The following is a 24,128-nucleotide window of genomic DNA, read 5'->3' on the forward strand; positions in this document are numbered from 1 at the left end:
AAGTACCCACCTCCCAGGGTTTCTGTGAGGTGAAACGAGACAACATTTGGCACGATGCTTGGCATACAATCAAAGCTCCATTTTCCCCCAGCACAATGTTAATAGGGCTGCCTCTGGGATTCTGTGTGCCTTTCCTTTTTCTTCTTCATTAATTGAATTTTCTACATGAATGTGCATGCTTTATTGTCAGCAAAGAATAAAGCTTTTTTTTGAGATGGGGTAGGAAGAACAACCCATAATCCCAAGTAACCCTTTCCTCGAAACACAGTCCTAAAGCAGCCTTCTCCTTACCAGTCTGTTTTCAGGGATCTTCTTTAGGGCAGGCCCCGACTCTTCTGCTCCCTGACGCTCACTGTGCCTCTTCTCTACCCATGCACATCCAGTAAGACTCAAGCCGGACCCTGTCCCAGAAGCACCCGCCGAGGGTGCACACTGCAACCTCCCTGCTCGGGAATCCCACCTTTCCTTTGTCTTGCCCTCCCCTCTCTGGTGCTTGCCCCCCCCCCCGGAACAAGCTGGGCTTACACCAGTCTCTGACAGTTCCCAGGAGGATGAGCTTGCCAACAGCACTCCCCCCGCCCGCCCCACCCCATGGACAGTCTTAAGGACAGGCCTACCTCGTTCCATTGCAATTTCAGAGCACTCACCCAACTTGTCCTGTCAGATTCTCAGGACAACCCTACGGACTGAGGATGAAGGGTTCAGGGAAAGGGATGAGACAGCCTCACAGCTGGACTTAAAACCGGCCTGACCAATTCCAATCAAGGGACTCATTCCCAGTTCTGAGGGAGACCTAGAGCAGGCCCTGGGCCAGCTGAGAGTCCTGGCTCCACAGGCCAGAAGGGCACTGGCCACCTCTCTCCCTTCCACCTCCTGTCACACCTATCCCTCCACCCCCCTCTTCAGGACTTCCCTCCTCCCCTGGCTGGGCTTTGGTCCTGGGGGATGCCCTCCCTCCCCAGCTGCAGCAATCAGCCCTTCTGCATCCAGAGCTAAGGAGGCCGGTGATCTCACACTAAAAGGGGAGAGGGAGGTTCTGAGCTTTACAGAAGACACCACTAGTTTTTCTCTGTTTTATGTCAAATGACCTGTAACACTCCAGGCAATGGTATATTTGAGCACTGGGTACTTAGAAGAATTTAGCAGGACAGTTTAAAATGTCCAGACTTGGAGGTGTCAAGTTTCATAAACCAAAGAAATTCAGAACACATATGCAGACCTCAAACTGGGACACTGGAAAGGTCTCTCAGATATTCAGACCACAGATTCTGTTAAAAAAAAGAAGAAGAGGAGGAGGAGGAGGAGGAGAGCAGATCCCCCAGGTCCCTTCCACATTTCCAGAACTCTCAAGACTGCCTAGGGGATATCAGTGAGTAATGTATATATGTATGCATCTGTGTTTCGACACTGCGTTCTAACAAAGATGTGTCAATCACCGATAGCCAAGATTATAATCCATGTTTTAAAAAATAACACTGGCATAACAATCAAATACGACATGTTTATTAGAGCCTCGACTTTTAAAAATCTATAAAGGCATGTTTAGGACAAACGGGGGAGACCTGAAAAGGACTGCAGAGTAGAACGTACCGTATTGGCGTGGAATTCCTCGGGTGGTGCGACAGTGGTGGCGTGTCACGTGGGAGCATGTCCTGGCGCCCACGTGTCACATGCGTCAGTGCCCGGGGGTGAAGGGTCCTGATGTCCACCATTTTTTCCCAACCAGATCAGTAAGAACAACCGTATGTGAATATACAGAGAGTGACCAATTGGAAAAGCAAATGTAGCAGGCTGTTCCCCACTGGTGAATTGAGGTGAAGACTATACAAATGTTTACTGTACTATTCTTTCAACTTCTCTGGGCACCAGAAAACTCACAGAATACTGGGCGGAAAATAGTATGTCACAAATTTGCCTAAAACAAAAATATGAAAAAGAATGATTCATGATGCCACTGCCTAGATAATTCCTTAAAATTGTTGCTATTTAATTGTTGATTTAAAAATAGGTGAGTAAGCTACATGTTTTACCTACCCAAGAGGGAAAATAAGACCATTTTTTCTCTTAATAAATGAATGTTTAGGCAAATAAATAATAAAGAAAAAAGTCTATTGTACCATTTTTTAGTGATACAATGACAGAAAGAAAGAAAAAGAAAGAAAGAAAGAAAGAAAGAAAGAAAGAAAGAAAAAGAAAGGAAGGAAGGAAGGAAAGAAGGAAGGAAGGGGAGGAAAGCGAAGGAAGGGAAGGAAGGAAAAAGGATGTGGTTCCCAAAATGAGAGCCTGTCCAAAGACAGGCAGCATGGGAAAGAAGCTTGGAAGTTATTGTACCAAAACACTCTGGCCCCCTTGCCTGCCCATCACCTGAAGGTACGGGAACTTCCAGACAGGGCTCTCCTCTCCATCTCCACTGCCCACGGGCAGTACAGCCGTCTGGCGTTGCTCAGAAAGCCTCGGAGCCCTGTGACCACCAACTCAGGGTGAGGGGGGGCATGGGCCCGCCCAAGACCACTTGGGGCCACGCCAGTTCGGAAGGAGCACGTTCCTCCCCAGACTCGCAGCTCCTCTGGGAGCCGAAGAGCCTCCTGCACCAGTGACCTGCAGCCACAGCTCACAGTGCAGCAGAGCCGGCCCTGCACTTCCCCCCTCAGTCCTCCCCCCCGACCTGCCTAGACTCAGTTTCCCACTATCTTGCCCTACCACACTTCATCTGCAGTTCCAGGGGACTTTGTTTTTCTCAGACAGGGAGGGAGAAAAAGGAAAGCAAATCCTGCTGAATTGCTCATTAGGACTTTAAAACCTGCCCCCAGAGGGAGACGGGGGCAGAGGCGGGCAGCAAAGGAGAGGCAGAGGCACCCAGCAGCAGGGGCTGGGAGCACCCGCACAGAGCTCACCGTGGCCTGCTGAGCAAAGCCAGCAAAGGGCCGCGGCTCCTGCCAACAGAGTTACCGTTTAATCCAAGCCCCAGACGACACCACCCGGCAGCAGCGCAGGAAAGGCCCCTGAGGGCACGAGTCATGAGGCTGGGCACCAGGTCTCTCCTCTCAGGCTGGGGCTTGCTCTTGCTCCCGAGGAAGCAGGGCCCCGGCCCCTCCGAGGCCTGGCTGCTGACAAGCCCCTGCACGCCCGAGAGGGTGAGGCAGGTGGGGAGGAAGTGCCGGGAGCTGCCGGGTTCCGCAGGGTCGCCAAACGCCGCGTGCAGAGACCGGAGGAGTGTGGGCACTGGGCGCTGGGCACGCTGGCCCCGTGCCAGCATGAGGCAGCGGTCCCAGGATCTTCCTTCCACCCAGATGTGGCAAAGAGGTCCACTGTTCCAGAACATCTGCTGTGGCGGGCCGCCTGGGCTTCGCGGCAAGAGCAATTCTGGGGACAGGCAAGGCCAGCAAGACCACTGTGACTGATGGGTGAGGAAAGCACGGTCCTGCCCCCGACCTGCCACCCCTGCACGCTCCGACAGCTCACGGGCCAGCCTGGAGTTCTGTGCCATCGGCCGGGCTGATCTCTGAGCCATAGCGTAGCCACACTCTCTAAGGCACAAGGGACGCCCGCCCCCATGCGAGCGGCCAGCTGTGGGCCTGCCTCTGCGAAGGATGTGGGGGAAGGAGGGGTGGGGAGGTGGGGACCTCCATCGAGAAGTCAGGAGGCTGGCAGGGAGGGGAGGCAGGCAGCCCCTCTCCTGAGGAGGTGCAGACTCGCCGCCCCCCACTCCCGCAGCAGCGCTGGCAGGCAATCATCCAGGCCCTCCCAGGCTTGGGAGCACACCACCTCCAAAGGCAACCATCCCATCACCGGCCAGTTCTTTGTGCCCCGCGCTCTTCCTTGTGGGCAACTAAAACCTACCAGCCAGAACTGGTAGCCAAAACTCCAAAGCTAACAGCTGCTCCATTTCCTACCACCACTCAGCGGGTGTGCCCTCTGAATTCCAACCACCAGGAGTGAAAGCCTGACTCACTGGCTTGGGACTTGGAGCAAGTTATTTCCCCTCTTGGCGCCTCAGTTCCCTCGTCTATAAACGGGGATAGTAACAGCCCTTCATCTTCTGGTGGCTGGGATGAGCCCTGAGGCATCAACATAAGCTCCCCAGCACACACCAGAAGTGGTCAGTAAATGTGTACTCTGGCTACACTATGGCTGCCATCACACCAACCGTTGCCATCATGGCCTGTTCCACAGGCCCTAACCCAGCCTTTTGACACCCATCCCACTTTCTCATGACCAGACTCGAGCCCCGCAAGTATCCAGTTCTGTAGCCTCCCTTAGGGTTGACTGGCTCCCCGGGAACACACTTCAAACTCTACCCTCTCCTGGCAAAACCTCTGCCCAAAGCTCAGGCAGGCGATCCCAGCAGCCCACTGGAGCGGGCGGACAAGAAATGCAATAGGGGACCATGCGGGGCAGGATTCTTCTCACCCCTCCCAGTCTTGGCCTGTGTCTCTAGCCTCACCACCCTAGGCCCCAAAAGTATCCTCTGACAGACTAACAAAGTTATCTTTAAAACACACGAACACCCAAATAAATAGCTATAATCTTATTAATCCCATGCTCCACAACCTTCCATGGCTCCTTTGGCCTATCAGGATAAAGTCAAAAAGTCTCACCTAGCATTGCAAGGAGGAAAACAAACATTTATGAAGCATGTGATTCTGTGCCAAGTTCTGGGCTACACACTCCACATTTTATGTGTATCATACCATGTAATAACTTCCTCTAAGGTTGGTCTGATTACTGCATCTCACAGGGGAGGAAGCCGAGACTCCGAAATATTAAGCACCTGGCCCAAGCCACACAGCTGAGATGCGTCCGAAGCAGACTTGGAGGCCAGGTCCGTGGCCCGGGCCCTGCCCCTCCAGCCCCTCCCTGACCGTCCAGGCACCATGGGGCCCACGACTACCCAGCATGCCTGGCTCCTTCTTGACTCACTGCTCCTTCCTCCCCTGCCTGGAAGGCACCTACCCAACACCTGCCGATTTCTACTGAGTCCTCAAAGCCCAGCTCTCCAGTTTCATCCTCCATGAGATGGCCCTTAGCCCGACTCTCCCTTCTGTCAGACAAAATCAAACCCTTGCTTGGCTGTGCTTCACAGTGCCGTCTCTAACCACGTTAGAGCACCACTTACCAGTCCCCAAGCCAGCAGCACTGCTGTCAGCTTTGTAACGTAGATCATTCATCTCAACACCACCACAGCTCAATGTGTTTGCTTGAATAAGTGAATGAATGATCTCCCTTCTAGACTTACAAACCAGGAAACAGGACAGTCAGAGGCAGACCTGACCTTTGCAGGGACAAGTGGTAAACAGCCTGTCTAGAGTAACCTGCTGGAGATTACACACAGCAAGCAGTTCTTCCTTAGCTGGGGACACCTGAGCAACCCCATCAGGACTACCAACTCCACGTCAGGACGCAGCATATCCACACGGTGATGCTATGGGAAAAGCAGCATGAGTGACCCCTGTGGGCCACACTGCTGGGGAGTGACCTCCTGGCCTTCTCCACTGCCCCCTGGTGCTCAGCCCCTGGGCCTCCTGGCACTCTCCCTACTGGACAGAGGAGGCAGCGATCCAGGGGCAAAAGCAGCTCCTCTCTGCTGCCCTGGACGGAAAGATGCCGGTGCCTGGAGGGGGCCTCAGCCAACAGCACCCTGCTCCAGCAGTGTATCAGCCCCGGGTCCCCTTGGGAAAGAGACCGAAAGAGGAGCTCTGCGTCCTGACCCACTTTTCCCAGAGCTCCCTTCCCAGATCTGGCCTCGCCCAGTGAGCTCCTTCTCACCTCATGACACCAGTAAGAGAAAACACTTACCTATGTGCTTGTACAGAGAGTATTTCGTCCGAGACTCCCACTTTACAGATAAGGAAAATGGTGCCCAGAGGTAGGTCCCCAAACTGCACTCTTCCAGCTGGGAGGCCTCCCCGGCTCGCATGAACATCACAGTCCTCCCTCAGACAACGCAGAACAGATGAGCTTCTCTGCTTCCCTTCTCCTGGCAGTTCACACGCAGAGGAAATGCCGGCCCTGAGTCAGGGTCTTCTGCACGCTGAAAAATTTGGACGCGGAGACCAGCCCACGCCCCAGGTTCTGTCTCAGGAGACCTAGGGTGGGACCCAGGAGTCCCAGTGTTCAGGAGCTTTCCAGGGGGTTCTGAAGGAGACCACCTGTGCCGCACCTGGAGAAACCTAGCAGCGACTCAATCAGTGCCATCAGCCTGGGAACGGGTGTCAAAGACATCCATGCCCTTTGACCCGACGGCACTGCTTCCGGCAACTTCCCCGAAGACAGAAAGAAGTCCACAAATATCTATGCATCAGGCATGATTAGTACTGAAAAATGGGAAATCTCTGAATCTCCAGGCAGGGGAACAGGTGACACACATCAGAACAGGACAATACCGTGCACCCATGAAACGTGATTCCTTACCTCCAGCTAGTAAGATGACCTGAAAACTTAGTTTCCTTTTGGTTATCTATCTTTCCTAAATTCTCTATCATAAGCGTGGCTAATTATATATTTTTTTAAACTAAGTAACTTTTCTGTTTTAATTATCAGCATCAGACATAAATTTGAAGCCCAGTTCAGTTAGAACAGGAACAATTGCAGGAAGTGCCTATGCCAACCATGAACATGATAGAGGAACTCCCTCCCTGCCATGCTTCAAGTCCACCTCGAATACTTCCAGCAGCCAGGAGCTCATTCCCTTCCCTAAAGCAATACTATCTGGCAATTAAAAGATGATTCCTTATCCTCAACAGGATTCCACCTTCCTGTCTCCCTCTACAGTTTGCATGACACGGCATCACACAACCAATAAACACATGGAACAGAGCTGTTTTTTAATGAACCGACTTACAGGATGACTGCCCATGCTCTCCCCCTATGACCAAGAAGAGAATGTGAGGTTTTGCAAACACTGCTGACGCATATTCACAATGCCAAGTTTAAATCAAGCATTATTCACATCTTTCCCCCCACAATCACCTAGATGATTAAAACACCTGCGTCCCTACTGAGTCTATTGTTCCATGAACACCTGCCCCCACCCAGTGGCCCAGTACCAGTATGGGGAACTCTTCACTGAGGCCGTTTTGGGTGAACAATCTGCTTGAGGCTGCCAGCTCAGTCAAGACACACAGATGCCACCCCACCAGAAGCTGACCAATCGAGCACAGCCGAGATAGTGCAGGTAAGCCCATCCCTCAAAGACAGCAGCCTGCAGGAAAAGTGGTGTTCTTTCCTCCCTCTCTCGTTTTATTTCCTCTTAGTCCCATTTTCCTGCCCATTCTCCTCCCCCACATCCACAGGCAACCATTCTTTTGTGTTCTTGCAAAATGGGTATTATCTGTACGGTTAATTTACATAATAGCACAGCATTATTCATCTCTACTTACTTTTCCATTGCGCACTATGCTGTAAAAGCTATCCCTCTGCCACGAGTCATTGAAACTGCTGCGGAGGACTGTGGGCCCAGGCCCACCCCAGCACGCATGCACTCTCCCAAGGATGGATGCCACCCCACAGGGCACTGTGGTGAACCTGTCCCCTTAGGGACTGGTGTGACAGACTGGGCAATCCCCACCCACGATGGGGACTGAAGGGCGGGTCAGGGCTTTGTGGGGGCCCCACCAGAGGCTCCAGAATGGCGACACAGGCAGGGTTAAGTTCCTATACCCCCAACTCTCTGCTGTGCATGGATAGCATCTAGTTTGCTCGCTTGGAGAGAGAGAGAGAAAGAATGTGCAGGTCAGGGGAGGAGCAGAAGAAGAGAGACAAGTAGACTCCAATAGGAGCACAGAGCCCGAGGCAAGGCTTGATCCCAGGACCCTGAGATCATGACCTGAGCTGAAATCGAGTCGGGCACTTAACCGACTGAGACACCCACACGCCCCAGCATCCAGCTTTCTAGTTGCCGCCAGCCTAAGAGGTGGAAAGGAACAGAGTTCACAGCAGATTCTTCGCAAACCTGCCAGAACCACAGCTGTTAGGAGAACAGCAGGAAAGGCCTCTGCTACAGTGAGCGTCAGAGGCACGGACTGGAAACAACTGCTCATTAACACAAATCTCCATCGGGAGACCTCGCTGCCTTGAGCTTTCAGACCGCGGGGCACAAACAGCATGCGCGAGCTTGTGAAACGCCATGGATTCTCCTGCTGCACTGGGCCGGCAGAGGCTCCTCCCAAGGAAGCCTACTGTCGAGGGGTGGGGAGCAGCACACTGCAGCGCCCACTTTGTTATCTGCAGTCACACGGTCACGGCTCCTACCGCATGTGACGCCCCATGTGATTGGACAGCACCTGAAGCAGTCCGTACCTGTTCAATGAGTCCTGGCAAGGTCAAACTCACTGCTCTAAAGGTCGCCAAACGCTTACTCTAATCTCAGTGCTTACCTCATCACCCATCGGGAACCAGGAGTTTATAGACCAGCACGGGTCTGGAGACCACACCCTGAGTGTGGGATAGCGTGGGGGAACAAACCAAACCAGCCTGGCCTGGAAGTCACAGTTTAAGGTGCCACTCACACAGCCACAGGACAGGGGCACTAACAGCAGCATCAAGAACAGTCTATGCTTACATTGTGCCAGGCACTGCTCTGAACAATTTACAGATAGCAATTCCTTTAATCCTTACAGTACAAGGTCCTATTACTACCCTCATTTCACAGATGGGAAGCAGAGACACAGAGGGGAAAACTGACTTGCCCAGGTTTAAGCCCAATACTTGGCTCAGATACAGGCCCTTCACCATTCTGCTGAACTGACTCCCAAGGGGACATGAACTGACTCCCCAAGCTGTTCCCTCACTTGTCGGGTGCCGTAAGGACTCCAAAGTGTTGCTAATGAAATGAAATGAGACGAGATCAATAGACAAAGCATCCCGTACAATAGAAACACGGTCATCTGCAGAGCACACAACCACCCACGTACACGGGACCACCTCCTTGCACCGTCCACCTCTTCTCACACCAGCTCTGGCAAGGAGGTCGTGTCACAGACCCCATCAGACAGACAAGGGTAAGGCCCAGAGAAGCTATGTGAACTGGCCAGGGGACACGGCTAGAGACCAGTGGTCACTCATGCCCCTCAACCACCTCACTCCTTAACCAAAGAGAAGGCCCGCACACAGGACAGTAGTCCCAGAGCTCTCACAGGCTCACTAATACACGGCCCAGCTAGAATTCTCAGACTTGGACCTTAGGAAAAACGTGGCTTTTCAATCCACCTAACAAATCACAGAAAGCCAATCAAACATCTCCGAGGACTGTGCAAAGGCCGCTCAGCCTACACCCCCTCACCCCATCCTCCTCTGGCACAGCACCCTCCCATCCCATGCCAACACTGCCCGTTCTCTCCAGCCCCATGCTCAAGGCGCCTCCCAGAGAGAACCAATCCCAGGGAGAAGGACTGGAACCAGCAACCAGGCCTACCCTGGGCCTCCCAGGGCCTGGTTAGCCTGCCCTCATTTTCCCAAGCGGAAGCCTGGAATTCCCGTAAAGACCCACTACTCACAGAACGGATTCTCCTCCAAGTCTCCTGCTCTCGCCCTGAGTACTGCCTTCACCAGGCCCGCCTTCCTCCTTGTGCATGTCCAGCGCCCATCCCGCCTGTCAGCCCTCTACCCGTGCCCAGGGCACTGCACACCCCAATCTCCTGGAGGCAGCCTGATCTGCTGCAGGGGATCCGTATGGCTGGACAGCTGCTCCTTCACGTTGGGGCCTTCCCATGAGACAATAAACTCCTAGTGGCCAGGACCCATTTTCTTTGTCATTCTGAGAATCGTACAGACTTTAACAAACAAAAACACATGCCATTTGCTTTAAACAACCAAACAGAAGGTGAGGAGTAGGAAGTCAATAACCTGGCTGATTATTTTCTGGCACTTCTAAAAGCTCCGGACAGAGCAACCAAACAGAAAAAGCTTTGATGAACAATAGGATATATATTCCAGCTAAAAGGAGTGTTCAGTATGGACCCTGGTGCTGTTCACAGGTGATGCTAACGTCTTTCTCACCTTTCCATGCTCCGCACTTAGCAGAGCACTGACCAGGGACATGCTGCACGGATGATGGGAGGGCGGGTGGATGGAGGGACCGACTGACAGGTACAACCCGGGTCTGAATCTGGGCTCCACCCTAAAGTCAGGTGATCTCATGCAAGAAGACCCTGTGGCCAGTTCTAGTGAGTTTTCACGAGAAGCCTTCAAATGAGGGGAGTTGAGAGCAGAAGAACGAGCTTACACGAAATTCCATAACTTGGCACAGAAAAGTAAGGACAACTGCTCACTGCTTTGTTTCCTCTCCCTGGGCTCAAAAATGAGGAGAGAAGGGGAGAGGATTTATAAGGGCGGTCTGCCATTTTCTATCAGAAACGAGTTAGGAGAACAGGCAGGCTTATATACTCTCACACGCATAGCCCCTAAATTCTAAGCTGCTTCAGGTTCAGCTGTCATTTTTCCATAGAAGGACCCAGAACCAGCACATTTTAGTTATATCTACTTTCTTGCTCTTTCCTAGATCCAGGCCCCACCAAGGTAAGCCACGGAGGTGGGTCCCAACTCGGTATCCACGGGCCTTTACCCTCTTATCTTTGTTCAAGGCTTTCTCCTCTGGAAGCAAGAGGCTCCATGGCGTCGTTTTCCTGCCTGCACTCTGCCCTGTGACTAAGCAAGAAGCCACAGCAGTCGGCCCTGGAAGTTTGTGCTGTGTCACAAAAAGGAGACAAGGAGGAACCTCCTGCCAATAATCAAACCCATCCTCTGACTCAGCACTAAATTTAGATGTCACGTCCTATGTCTACATCCAGCTAGTCCCCCGGTGTGACAGCTGCTGAATGAATGAATGCTGTAACAAGGAGGGGAGGGGTGTCCGAGGCTCAGGACACAGACCTCTCAATGGGGACCTTCATCGGATGGGCCCGAATCCAGAACAAATGCAGTCTTTATAAAGAAACTGACAAGGACTCCAAAGCCTGCCCAACGTCTCAGCAGCTGGTGGCCCTGAGCAAGCCGACAAGCCTCTCTTGGCTCGGTCTGCCCATCTGTAGAACGTAAATACCAACTGCACAGGCTGAAAAAGATTTTTCTCAATGGCCAGGAATGAGAAGCTAGAGCACAACTCCATGAACGGAGATGCCTGTTACTTGCTCACCCTCACTGGAAAGGCTGGTGCCTGCAAAGCCAGGCCCGGATCAGGAAAAACCAGCCAAGGTTCCCGAGACTCCCCACCCAGCCCGTGGCTGGCAGACACACCTTGGAAGGAGCCCCAGCCTAAGAAGACCTGGGTCCTGTGCCTGCTCTACCAAGGGCTTGCTCTGAGAGCCTGGCAGAGTCTCTGTGTGTCTGTGCACTGCTGTTGCTCATTTACAGAAATAAACTGTTTGGGCAAAGTGGTCTCTAAGACCCCTTCCAACCATGATCCTCAATAATCTTAAACTGCTTAAGAAACATAAACAGGAGGGGCGCCTGGGTAGCGCAGTCATTAAGCGTCTGCCTTCGGCTCAGGGCGTGATCCCGGCGTTATGGGATCGAGCCCCACATCAGGCTCCTCCGCTGGGAGCCTGCTTCTTCCTCTCCCACTCCCCCTGCTTGTGTTCCCTCTCTCGCTGGCTGTCTCTCTCTCTGTCAAATAAATAAATCTTGAAAAAGAAAAAAAAAGAAAAGAAAGAAACATAAACAGGAAATGAAACTTCTGGCCAGATAAGAAGAAAAAGAGGCTAACCTGAGTAAGAAGAGATTATCGTGAGTATTGAAAAGGTTGCTGTAATTTTTTAAAGCATGACTTCTTACATCACAATATAAAAACAAAATTAAGTTTATTTCCATCTGTTATCACATCACTCCCGACTGGCTGGACAGATTGCCACACGTAGATAGCCGACTCACAGTGGTCAAAACGATTCACTTGGGGGTCCCAGGCCATCTTAAGGAGTCAGACAGGTACCATTCAGACAAGTAACCTGAAGCTGACTCAGAAAGAGGCCGGAGAGACACACCACACCTAGAAAAACACTGTGGGCAGGGAGAACCGGCACTGGCTGGAGGTGGCCACCAAGGCAGCAGCTCAGAGCTGTGGGGGACCACCTCCGATGAAGCTGCTTCCCCCACAGGCAGCCCCCCGGACTCCACGGGCAGGCCGCGCAGCAGCGGGGCTGATCTATGCATGCAGCCACGGCTAACAGTCCTCTTACGCAATGTAGGGGTCACACCAGCTAGTGACAATATTAAAAAAAAAAAAGAAAGAGAAAAAAAGTTTTTCAAAAAAGATAATCATGTCCCATTCCAAGGGACCCCAACGGATGGGGTTTCCCTCAGCTCCTGCCCACGGAACTGTCTTGGACAGCAGACAGTGGGGATTTTTTTATTAGCCACATTGTGGTCATCTGTCATTTTTGAGAGCACGGTTCATCCCAAAAGGAAACCTACAAAGGTAAACAGAGGAAGCAGGCAAAGACAAGAATATCTCGTGGAAACAAAGCTGTCACCAGTGGCAGCCCCTGGTCCGGCCAGGACTCGCCAACCCAGCTCAGCTGTGGCAAAGCACGGTGAGGCCAGCGGGAGGCTCTCTCTCAGCATGGGGAGCATCTTGAAACAAAAGCATCCAAACCAGTGGTTTTCAAACTGTGTTCCACGAACCCTGAGAGCCCCACGGACCTCTGCACAGGGGCCTCGGGGAGGAAAACAGACAAGCTCCAGGCCTCCACACTTGATCACCAAGGCACCTTTCTGTCTGCTTTACACACCTGCCTGTCGTACACAAGTCTGCTCAACGAAAAGAGCCCTCCAGCTTAAAAAACAAATAAATAAACCCTAAAAAAACATTAACAACTCATATGTTTTCATTTACTTGTTTGTAACAGGGACGCCCAAGTGGCTCAGTCAGTTTAGTGTCTGCCTTCAGCTCAGGTCATGATCCCAGAATCCTGGGATCGAGTCCCGCATCCGGCTCCTTGCTCAGCAGGGAGCCTGCTTCTCCCTCTGCCTGCAGCTCCCCCTGCTTGTGCTCTCTCTCTCTCTGAAAAATAAATAATAATAATAATAAATAACTGTTTGGAAGAGTCTTGTGAGGAAGCAGAGGCTGAAGAGGCTTATGGCTCGACGACCCATTCTCTGAGCAACCGCCCTGTGCTCACCCATCATCTATGTGGACTCTCAGGGAGGGACCAACAACAGTCCACTCCATGGCTGGCTGGCACTGACAAGTTCCTCTGTGAGCAAAAGACCAGGGCAAGGGGAGCTGCCCGGGATTATAAAAGAAGCTAAGAAGACAGTCATCAACTAAATGCAATGTGTGAGCCTTATTAAAATCCTGATTTGAACAAACCATCTATAAAAAGGCATTTCTGAGACAAGGTAAAGAATATCAAGTGGGTAAAGACGTTAAATTACCATGAATATTGTCAGCTTTAAACATAGTCTTCAGGCTATGCTTTTCTAAAAGGCCTTATTGTCTCTTAGAGCATTTATGGAGAAGCGATACACTGTCTGGGGCTTGTTTGACATTACTGCGGACAGCTAACGTCGGTGGGAGCACGGGGTGTCCATTATATCGTGTGCTCCACTACTGCGTGCGTTTGAAAGTTGCATCACATGGGGCGCCTGGGTGGCTTAGCTGGTTAAGCATCTGCGTTCAGCTCAGGTCATGATCCCAGGGTCCTGGGACTGAGCCCCACATCAGGCTCCCTGCTCAGCGGGGAGTCTGCTTCTCCCTCTCCCACCTCCCCTGCTTAAGCATGCTCTCTCTCTCTCTGCCAAATAAATAAATAAAATCTTTTTAAAAATTCTGATGGAAAATGATGTCCAACATTAAAAACGTTAAAAAAAGAAGAAGAAGAAAGTTGTGTAATAGGAAGTCTAAAAGGAAACAAGGGAGGGAGGCAGGTCCCTCCTTAAACGGAACGCAGGTCTACCTCTCAGTATCTTCCACCTGTCAGCTGGTCATCAGCTCTCTGGGGTCCAAGAGAATCAGGTCTCACCACTGCCCTGTGTCCTTTAGGAAACAGGCATCCAAGCCCCTCTAAGTCTCCTTTCCTCCAAAATAAGTTCCTCCTGAGGTCCTTCTGGAGCCCATGGCAATGCCCTCCTTAAAATGTAGGCTCCGGGGCCAAAACACTATGAAAGCGTGTTTCTGAGCAGCCCCAGGGGCGGAGCCTCCTGGTCCACGCACACTCCAGATGGACTCTAACTCCAAGTATGGCCTGCGCCCTGCGATGCCTCCTGATTCCCAGCACAGGCAGGACCCTGCCTCTCCACTGAAGGGCAGGACGCTCCCAACAGCAGCAGCAGCTCCTGGAGCTTTGCTCTCGCCTCACATAAATCACCTCGGTCCTCCCTAAAGCTCTTGGAGGAGAATGCTATTAGCCTTTTTACAGATAAGGAGAAAGAAGACCCAGAGAGCGTAAGCAAGCTGCTGAAGTCCCGCAGCCTAAGACGGAAGAGCCAGGACTTCAACCCCAGTTGGGAGGGGGGTCTCAAGACCAGTTTATGACACCCAGCAGTCTCTGGTCTTGTGGCCTCCCTCCCTGGCTCCAAACCTACCCATGATGCTCAAGCCACCTGGCTCATTCCTCCGTGCCAAGCGTCTTCCTAGCACTCCCAGGGCAGAGACGAGCTTCCTGCTCTCCCGCCCAGCACCGACAGTTAGCCAGTCCCAGACCTGCAGCTGTCAACCCACCAGCACAGCTCACACATCCTCACGAGGCACCCCCGGACACCCAGACTGGGTCCAAAGCCCAGTCCTGCTCACTCAGACCTAAAGAAGACGGCAAGATGCAGCGCCTGGCTGGCTCAGCCGGTGGAGCATGGGACTCTTGACCTCAGGGTCGTGAGTTCAAGCCCCATATCGGACACAGACCCTACTTGAAGGAGAAGGAGGAGAAGGAGAAGACCACAGGAGGTTTACCTATCTCAAAGATCAGCCATCATGAAATCAGACCTCGTTCTTGACAAGCCACACGGGGGAAATGGAGGCCCAGGGAGGTCTCATACCTTACCCAAGGTCACACAACCTCAACATCTACTGGCCCCAGAATCGCACGTGCCTGTTTCAGCTGGTACTGGAGTTTAGAAGACGGACCCCCGGGGGGGGGAGCAAGCGAGCTGGGAGAAAGTTTGAAAAAATGATGGTATACACTGACATTCCAGTTCCATGCACTGATGCTAAAGTTTCCCGAAAGTACACTTCTCAGAACTCTGATGTCGCAAGATGCTCAATGAAAAAAGATGTGTGGTCAAATCCGTTTGGGAAACGCTGCCTGGTGAACCCACTCCAGTGACATCCCGAAGCCACTGGCCTATTAGGGCTCTCCAGAGGCTCCCAATAAAGGAGCCTGTGTGACCTGCTCAAATCAGCGCCGCTCAAATGCTCTGACCACAGAACCCTTCCATCAAGCAACACCACGAACATCCCACCAGACAAATGCTGAGATGTTTCCTTGGGAAATGCTGACCTAGGCCTTTTGAAAGACAATCTTGATAGCCATTACCCTGGATCCAAGGTTGAAAACCAAACCAACCCAGAATGGGATAAGGAGGAAGTGTGTACAGAGCAGAAATAACTAACATACTTCAGGGCCTTTGGGGATGGAGATATTAGGACTGGAAACAAGATGGAAATGTGTGAACACCCCTAGGCTGCCAGATACGAATGCTGCTGGGATTGTACAATTAACTTCTGGCCTCAAGAGTCACAGATGACTCCTGTAACTAAAATCTTTCTTCAAAGTCCAAAGAAACTGTCCTGAGACCTTCCAAAATAGGTTGCAGGCACACAAGTTTTAGAAGAAAAAAGGAAAGAAAATGTTGGAACTAGGACTCCAGCCAGGCCATTCATCATTGAGTTAAGACGCTGTGGACAGTATGGATTTCATAATTAAAACTCATGCAAACAGTATGACGGTTCCTCAAAAAATTAAACATAGAATTACCAAGAAGTCCCAAAAGAACCGAAAGCAGGGACTCGAAGAGGTATCTGTACACCAATTTTGATAGCAGCTTTATTCACAAGAGTCAAAAGTTGGAAGCAGCCCAGGTATCTGGTAACAGATGAATGGATAAATAAAACATGGTCTGTACATGCAACGGAATATTATTCAGTCTTACAAAATCAGGAAATTTGGACACTGGCTACAACGTGGATGAATCTTGAAATCATTATGCTCAGTGAAATAAGCCAATTACAAAGGAATAAATATTACATGATTCCACTGACATGATGTTCTTAGAACGGCCAAATTCTTAGAGACAAAGTAGAATGGTTACCAAGGGTGGAGAGAGGAGAAAACAGGGAGTTGTTTAATGAGTATGGGGTTTCAATTTTCCTAGATGGATAAGTTCTGGAGATTCTTAAGTAACTATGAGAATATACTTAATACCACAGAACCATACACTTAAAAATGGTTACGATGGTAAATTTTATGTGCTTTGCCATAATTAAAAAATTTTTTTAATCAAATAAAAATTTTTTGAAAGTAAGGAAATTCTGACACATGCTGCAACAGGGATGAACACTGAGGACATTATGCTAATTGAAATCAGCCCATCCCAAAAAGAGGAATACTGTGTGATTCCACCTCTATGAGGGACCTAGAGCGACCAAACTCTGAGACAGAAGTAGAACAGGAGTTGCCAGGAGCTGGGGGAAGGAGACAGTGGAGACTTATCATAGGTACAGAGTTTCAGTGTTGCAAGATGAAGTTCAGGAGGTGGGTGGGAGTAATGACTGCAAACCACGGGAACATACGTAATACCACCGAACCGCACGCTTACAATGGTGAAAATAGTAAATTTCATGTTATGTATTTTTTGCCACAGTAAAAACACAGAAAAAAAAATGGTTCAAATGATAAGTTTTATGTTCTGTATATTTTATCAAAATAAAAAAACAAAGCAAAACTCAAAGTAAATGGTTTATGACCCTTAGTGTGAAATGAGTATCAAGGTCAACAGTCACCTCTCAATGATCCACCAAGGGTTTAGAGTTAGATGACCAACATGGGATACTCCACACATCTCTGCTTAGGTTAAAATGTTTCTGCATGGGGCGCCTGGGTGGCACAGCGGTTAAGCGTCTGCCTTCGGCTCAGGGCGTGATCCCGGCATTGTGGGATCAAGCCCCACATCAGGCTCCTCTGCTGTGAGCCTGCTTCTTCCTCTCCCACTCCCCCTGCTTGTGTTCCCTCTCTCGCTGGCTGTCTCTATCTCTGTCAAATAAATAAAATCTTTAAAAAAAATTAAAAAAAATAAAATAAAATGTTTCTGCAGCACTTTCATGGGACTCTGTCTCAAAAAGATGGAGACACACAATCCAGGGATAAACTACCCGACTCGGGTAAAAGGTGAAAAAGGATGTAATACCCATCGCCCAGCCCCAGCTCAATCCCATTAAAATTCTTCTCTGCTGAACACACTCTGTATCCCTACTGCACAGACTAATAAGCAGCCTAGCCCTCTTGCTCTATGTCCAGTATGTCCGTGGCTCACATCTTCCCAAGGTTACAAAAACTACTGAAGAGCCCTTGCACACTGACCTGCAGAATATACAGGTGGGGGAGGGGGGGCAAAACACCTAACACAAAATATTTCTCCTATGCTGCTTACTTTTTCAGGAAAAAGAAAGCCAGAGTATCAAAAAATCACTCAACCCTAACACTAAATCAGAAAACAGCACCCACGGCACAGAGCTAGAAGAAGCCTCAAAATCTTGTCCAACACGAGCTTCCTTAGACCGAATGCCACCTTGGCAGCGTTGAGAATCCCAAAGGACTAAGTAAGCCCTTACTCAGTCAATGCTGCACTTCTAGTTTGACTGTTTGTACTGGGAAAAAAAAAACAAGACCCAAGCACCAGGTGACTAAGAAGCTCATCCAAGGTCAAGATGTTGCACAGTTAGGAGTAGATCGCCATCCAGGTCTCTTTCGAGGACACCAAGCTGACATTCCCATTCTGAGTGTGAAAAGGACAGGTCTCTCCAATCCCCTAACAGACAATGTGGGCACTCCACATGGCTCCTGGCAGCCAGCCCCAGCATGCTGATACCTGACGGGTAACCTTGGGAACTTCAGACATCAATGTCACACCACCTGCTTCCATCACAGACATACCGTGGGTGGTGACATCCGTGTGTGCATCTGGGACTCAACCCTGGCCTTCCTGCACTCCTACAACCTTATGTCACCGTGAAGTCACCACTTAGGAACATATTTCTGAAGAGGATCTGGACTCAGTGGGACACACCACTCATTCTACTCACAGCAGACAAGTCATCCATTCAACAGAAATTTACTGAACACCTATCTAGGGCCAGTCTCTATGGCAGGCATCAGGAATCCAACAGTGAATACACGGAGATTACATTCTACTCTTGGTGACCCATGGCCACAGGAAAAGCAGCCCTAACACCTGTTCAGCACAGTACAAGGAGCTCTCACACAACCCTCAGAAACATCAGGAGAATCCCAGGTTTCCAGTTCTAAGGCTGGCTGGAAGCTGCATTGCTCACCACAGTAACAAAACACTTCTCCTATTACCGACTGTCAAATACCATAGTGACATAGTTACTGCTTTAACTACTTTGTAGAGTAGGAGATAAGCTCAGAGAGGTGAACTGCCTTGCTCAAAGTCTAAAACTTAGTAAAGGATGACCACCTGCCCCACCACCCACTCCAGTGATGACTCTGTCTATGAACTGCAGCATCACACGAAGATGGGACCACATATAGTGGCCATCCACCTGCTGTTTTAGCTGCACCAACATCCTTCCTGCTCGTCGCATTTTGGAGAATGGCTCCCCCCCACCTCCACCTGAAGAACCATATGATACTGCACGCTGCCAGTCACAGCATCCCACCACCCCACCCCAGTCACTGGGTCAACTGCTGCGACCCTAGCAGCAGTCCTCTAGCCCTTGCCACAGTGATTGGGCCTGACATGGACACAGATCTTGGCGAGGCTACGCAAACCCTTCCGTGAGATTTTTCTGCCTGAGCTCATTAGATGGATCTCCGTTTATTCTCTGGTCAGGGACCATGAAGATGAAGTCCACAGGGTCCTGAGGCCATGCTCCATGGAAAAAGCCCACAGCATTCAGGGATCAATCATCCAAAAATGGTTTCTCCCATCCACCCCAAGCTTTTGGACTATTATATAATAAGGTTCTCCTTTCTGCCTACTATGCTTTGAGCTAAGTTTCCATCACTTGCAATAAAGGCGTTCTGAACTAATACACATAGAAGGATAAATAAAATGTACCCTTCCCTCAGAAACCTCTTTTCAACCTTTACTTTCAAGTTCCTCCACTACTTGCTCTCAAATAACACAATTAAAAGAACCAAAAGAAAAACTAAAATGGTTGGAACTTTGACTCATGTCCCTATTCCAGCTGACCCTCCGGGCTGGAGTGGATGAAGGCAATGCAGCCGGTACCTGAAGAGGGCAGAGAGGGAACAAAAGGCCCAGGCAACCTCTACTGAATAATAAATAATCCACTCCTGACAATCAGTAGCCAACTACAGTCATCCTGCAGGAAGAGCCTGGCAGGTTATTCCTTGAAGAAAAAGCATTCCCCCAGCTCTAACTTGTGACAAGTGTCCAGTGTCTACGTGCCTAGTGGCCCCCAAACTCCACCCACTCAGCCTAGCCATCACAGCCACTCCAGATGAGGCTGCGGCCCCCTCCCACCCCCCGCGCCTGGGCCGACCCCTGCTCCACTCAGGCTGGTTTCATTTCTGCAACCTGACCCGGAAAGTCCGCCTCTCCTTTGCCTGCACACATCACACGGCCCCTTTGACACCAGCTCGAGCCCCAGTCCCTCCTCGAAGCCTTCCTCCAGCAGCCACTGCTGTGTCCACTCTCTTGCCTCTGGTGAAGCCAAGTGGGCAGCTCGAGAAGACACTGAGCAGGAGGCACGGTGGGGGGCGAGGAGGAAACTTTCATCTTTGAGTACAGGGGGCCACCACCCAGTTCTGCCACTTCTGTCTCGGAAGAGAGGCCTGGGGTGACACGATTTGGGGAGACCCTCACATTTACGTGGTAATTAGAGCCACTAGAGGCAGACGAGAATATCTGGGGGATAATATGTGATATACAGAGTTTTAAAGGAGGAAAAAGCCTGCCTTTATCTGTATCACTCAATTGATCTATCTCATGTCACTCTCCTGAGCGTCCCATTCAGTAGGTGGGGGAAGCTAGGTGGAGAGCTGTGGGCTAGAATTACATCCTTCCCACCTCTGTCTCCATATGCATCGCAGCCCCACCCGGACTGAGCAAGGACCAGGCATTTCAGTCCTCCCCAGTTACATTCTGCGCCACCCCCCTCCCAGTGGCTGAGGCAGGCGGCTTTGCACCCTTAGCCCCATCTCACAGATGAAGACACTGAGGCTCCCAGCCAGGAAGGGGCCCTCACTCCAGGGGCAGACAGTGAAGGATCTTCAAGTGAGAAAACCCAGATGTTAGTAACTGAATCAAAGAGAAAAGACAAGGGACTGAGTGGGTCCTGAATGACCAAACAAGATTCTAGTTCACCTGCAGAAAAGACATCAGACACCTGAGCCACTCAAAGGAGAAGAACAAGAGTTCTCCCCTCTTACTACCACCAGCGGAGGCAAAGGTGATCACCTCTTCCTTACAGATCCACGTACTGGGACAAGGAAAGGCTACGTAATTCCAGAGTTTCCGAATGCAGAAAATGGCCTTCAATTGAACTGAGGGGGCCTAATCAGGTAACAGGAAAAAAAATCCCAACACGGAATCAGGAGCACTGGGCTTAGCCTCAAGTCCAGCCCCTTTCTGCCCTACAACTTCCGGCCTGTCCTCACACCATACAGATGTGAGTGTGGAACCCAGCGCCATGCAGACAAGACACACCTCATCTGGGGCTGCTACAGAATCACGTGAGATATGAAGGTATGCGGTAAGATTCAAAATGCTGAGCAGCAATGTACCACCAATCCTGGAACAGGAATGTCCCTGCCCCCAAAATAAAACAGCACTGTATGTTCCTTAGTCATCCTCATACCCCAGCCTGAGCATGGTGGGGTAGAGATGGCTGGGTCTCTGAGCATGAGCAGAGCAGAGGGGTTTGACTTGCACACCTGTCCCGTACCACCCAGGCCAGTTTCCCCCTCAGCTCCAGGCCCATGTCTGGGGAGGCGGGGGCTGGCAGCCCTCATCTGCCCGCAGGACAGCAAGATCCCAGTGCACCAGTGCCAGCCAGGGGATGGGCTTCCTGGGCCAGGGGCCCACGAGGGGTGTGGAAACCACCAAGAAAGCCCCTAAGTGGGTGATGGCAGAGCCGTGGACCTGCATGCACAGGGAAATGTGCCTCCAACCCTGCAACCAGAGCAGCTCCTTTATTCGTTGAGCTTTACCCCATAAGAAGGGCTAACTGGTGAAAAGGGAGGGGGGGGAGTTGGAAAACCAATGCACAATAACTCATCCTTTGGGAAACCTGGGCGTCTCAGTCTGTTGAGCTTCTGCCTTCACCTCAGGTCATGATCCCCGGGTCCTGGGATCGAGCCCTGGATCGAGCCCCACATCGAGCTCCTTGCTCAGTGGGGAGTCTGCTTCTTCCTCTGCCTTCCTCTCCCTGTTCGTGCTCTCTGACAAATAAATCCTTTTTTTTTAAAAGATTTTATTTATTTGAGAGAGAGAGTACAAGCAGGGGGGACAGCAGAGGGAGAGGGAGAAGCAGGCTCCCCACTGAGCAGGGAGCCCGGTGGAGGGCTCGACCCCAGGACCCGGGGATCATGACCTGAGGTGAAGGCAGACACTCAACCGACTGAGCCACCCAGGCGCCCCTAGATAAAATCTTTAAAAAATAATAAATACTCATCCTTTACAAAGGTCCCAACACTACTGTTTACTTGCACACCACTTTACCCCTCTCCAGAAGCTCTATCTTGCCATCCTAAATGCTATCTTAATTTTTCTCTAAAGCGTTAACGAAAATGAACATAACTTCCCCGACAACTATTTTTTCTGAGGATTCATGACCCTCTGCAAAGCCACAGAATTCTGCCTTGTGGTAAAACTAGGGTCTTAAATCACTGCCCTCAGGGGGAAAATCCAAACCCTACTCCGTCCCTTCCTCAGAGGTCAAGACCAGCTCCTACAACCGCAGCCCGAGTGAGGCTACACTTCTCTGCCAGGCACGGAGAAGGGGGGCCTAATTAATGGCAATCCATCCATCTATTCCAGAGATTAAAGCTAGAGCGGATTCAAACACGTCCCAAGGAGGACGTGGGTCTGCACTCTAACTTCACATCCTTGATCAATTTCCTCCTTCAAAATTAGAAAGACAAAAGCAATTAAGAAAAAAAAAATACCCCAATGAGATGTCCCTATGTCTTTATTCTCGTGGGCACATCTGACAGCCTTCTTCGCATCCTCCAGAGCACCAGCCCAGGAGAGGACTGGGTTTGCCCAACGACTCAAATATGGCCATGACTGGGAGACCGAACGCAGGACTGAGGGGCATAAATGCTAGAGTGAGAAATCCCAAAGTGGAGACAGAGGGCCACCAATGAAATAATGTGCTGTGTGGACAGCAGTTTATTCTGGTCTCAGTTTCCTCCACTACAAAAAGTGAGGCTGAGATGGCCAATATACACTGCAGCTCTTACCAGGAACAGCTTATAAAATCACCCCCTTAATAAGTGAGGCTTTTAACAGTCAAATAAACGGGCCTCATTGGCCTTTGCCCTACAGTTACTCAGGGCTCTTTGTCAGCCCTCTCAGTTCGCTTTTAAAACAAAGACAAGACATCGAAAAGGTGCCATTTGTCACTCCCTGGCTCTGAACGTGTTAAACAAAACAATAGGTCATAATTGAAAACTCCTGGTGCCCAATACTTTGAGCATTTGAACCACTCCAAACCAGAGTTTTCTCTCTGGAAAGTAGTGGTAAGTAAACAGCTTACAGAATAGTAACAATAAAGGTAATAAAGCAGAGTGCCCGCACAACAGTAGGAGCCTAATAAATGCAGGTTCTCTTCCTTCCTCAGTGCTATGCCTTCTTTCTCCAGCTTCCTTGTCTAAAAGGCTGGCTTTCCACACTCCCCAACCAGGCTAGGCCAAGCCTACCACTTGTCACAAACTCCCAGTAGTACTCCCCCCAAAAAAACACACAAAGGAATATTCACAAATCCATCACCCAAGGGCACCAGCCACCAGTCTTCCCTCCTCAGGCAGCTCAGCACTGCCGGGGAGGGATCTGAGCCCCAGCAGCCACTACTAGGATTTTCCCATGGTGCAATGCAACTTCCCCAACTTTTCCAGGCCCACAGTTTCCAAAGAAACCTAGGAGGCATTGTGCATAATCAAGCGCAAGTCTGGGCGAGCAAACAGACTGAACTCTGGGCAGAGGGCGCAGTCAGAAAGTGAAAAGGCACCAATGGTCATGAAACGGGGTGGCAGGGACCAAAATTCAAGAGGACCAGTCCTGGCCCAGGCTCCATTCTTCTAGACTTATCACTGATTAAAGGCTAGCAGGGACTCCCAAATGACCGGTGGATGACGAGGAGCCTTAGGAAAGGTACTGCCGGACATCCCTCCAAGGTCGGCTGAACCTGGTGGTCTCAGGAGCACCCCGATGCCGATGCCGTAGCAAGCGGAGAGTCAGGGCCTGCAGTGCCGGGCACTGTTCACAGAGACGGGCGGGACCCGGGGAGGAGGTGCGAAGTAGGGGACCAAGCACGGCCCCCTCCCCAGAGGGGCCACGGAAGGGAAGCCCGGACTCACGGCCAGAGCCAGGTGCATGAGTGGCCCTCAAGAGTTCCCCTGGGAGCTGCAAGAGAGAGGGTGGAAGGCGGTCTCCGAGGCCGGGCCAGGGGTCTGCCACTCACCGGCGCCCTCCGAGGGCTGCGGCGGCCCGACGACGCCGTTCAGGTAGAGAATGGGCAGCAGGTGAGGCTGCGTCTTCTCCAGCGCCGCCCGCAGGTCCTGGAAGTGGTCCCGCTCCTTGGCCAGCAGCAGCTTGAGCAGCAGCTCCGCCTTGGCGCCTCCCGCCTCCTCGTCCAGCTGCCGCCGCTCGCCGGGGCTCAGCGCTCCCGCGGCCTCGAGCAGCCCGAGTACGGCCTCCACCTCGGTCATGGCCTGGGCCAGGCTCTGCTGACACTGGGCGAGCAGCTCCCGGCGCTGGGGCTCCATGGTGGC

General features: G+C 51.2%; 1 protein-coding gene across 3 annotated transcripts in view; it reads right to left on the reverse strand.

Annotated features, from left to right (window-relative positions):
• DLG5 (discs large MAGUK scaffold protein 5) overlaps positions 1–24,122 on the reverse strand; it is a 141,886-nt gene extending 117,764 nt beyond the window's left edge. For all 3 annotated transcript variants that reach the window (XM_002918366.3, XM_034662757.1, XM_034662756.1), the window contains exon 1: positions 23,819–24,122. In XM_002918366.3, coding sequence (XP_002918412.1) covers positions 23,819–24,122 — 304 coding nt within the window. The remainder of the gene's footprint in view (positions 1–23,818) is intronic.
• Between the last annotated feature and the right edge of the window lie 6 nt (positions 24,123–24,128).

Source organism: Ailuropoda melanoleuca, chromosome 6 (genome assembly GCF_002007445.2).
Source record: "Ailuropoda melanoleuca isolate Jingjing chromosome 6, ASM200744v2, whole genome shotgun sequence".
NCBI classification, from domain to species: Eukaryota; Metazoa; Chordata; class Mammalia; order Carnivora; family Ursidae; genus Ailuropoda; species Ailuropoda melanoleuca.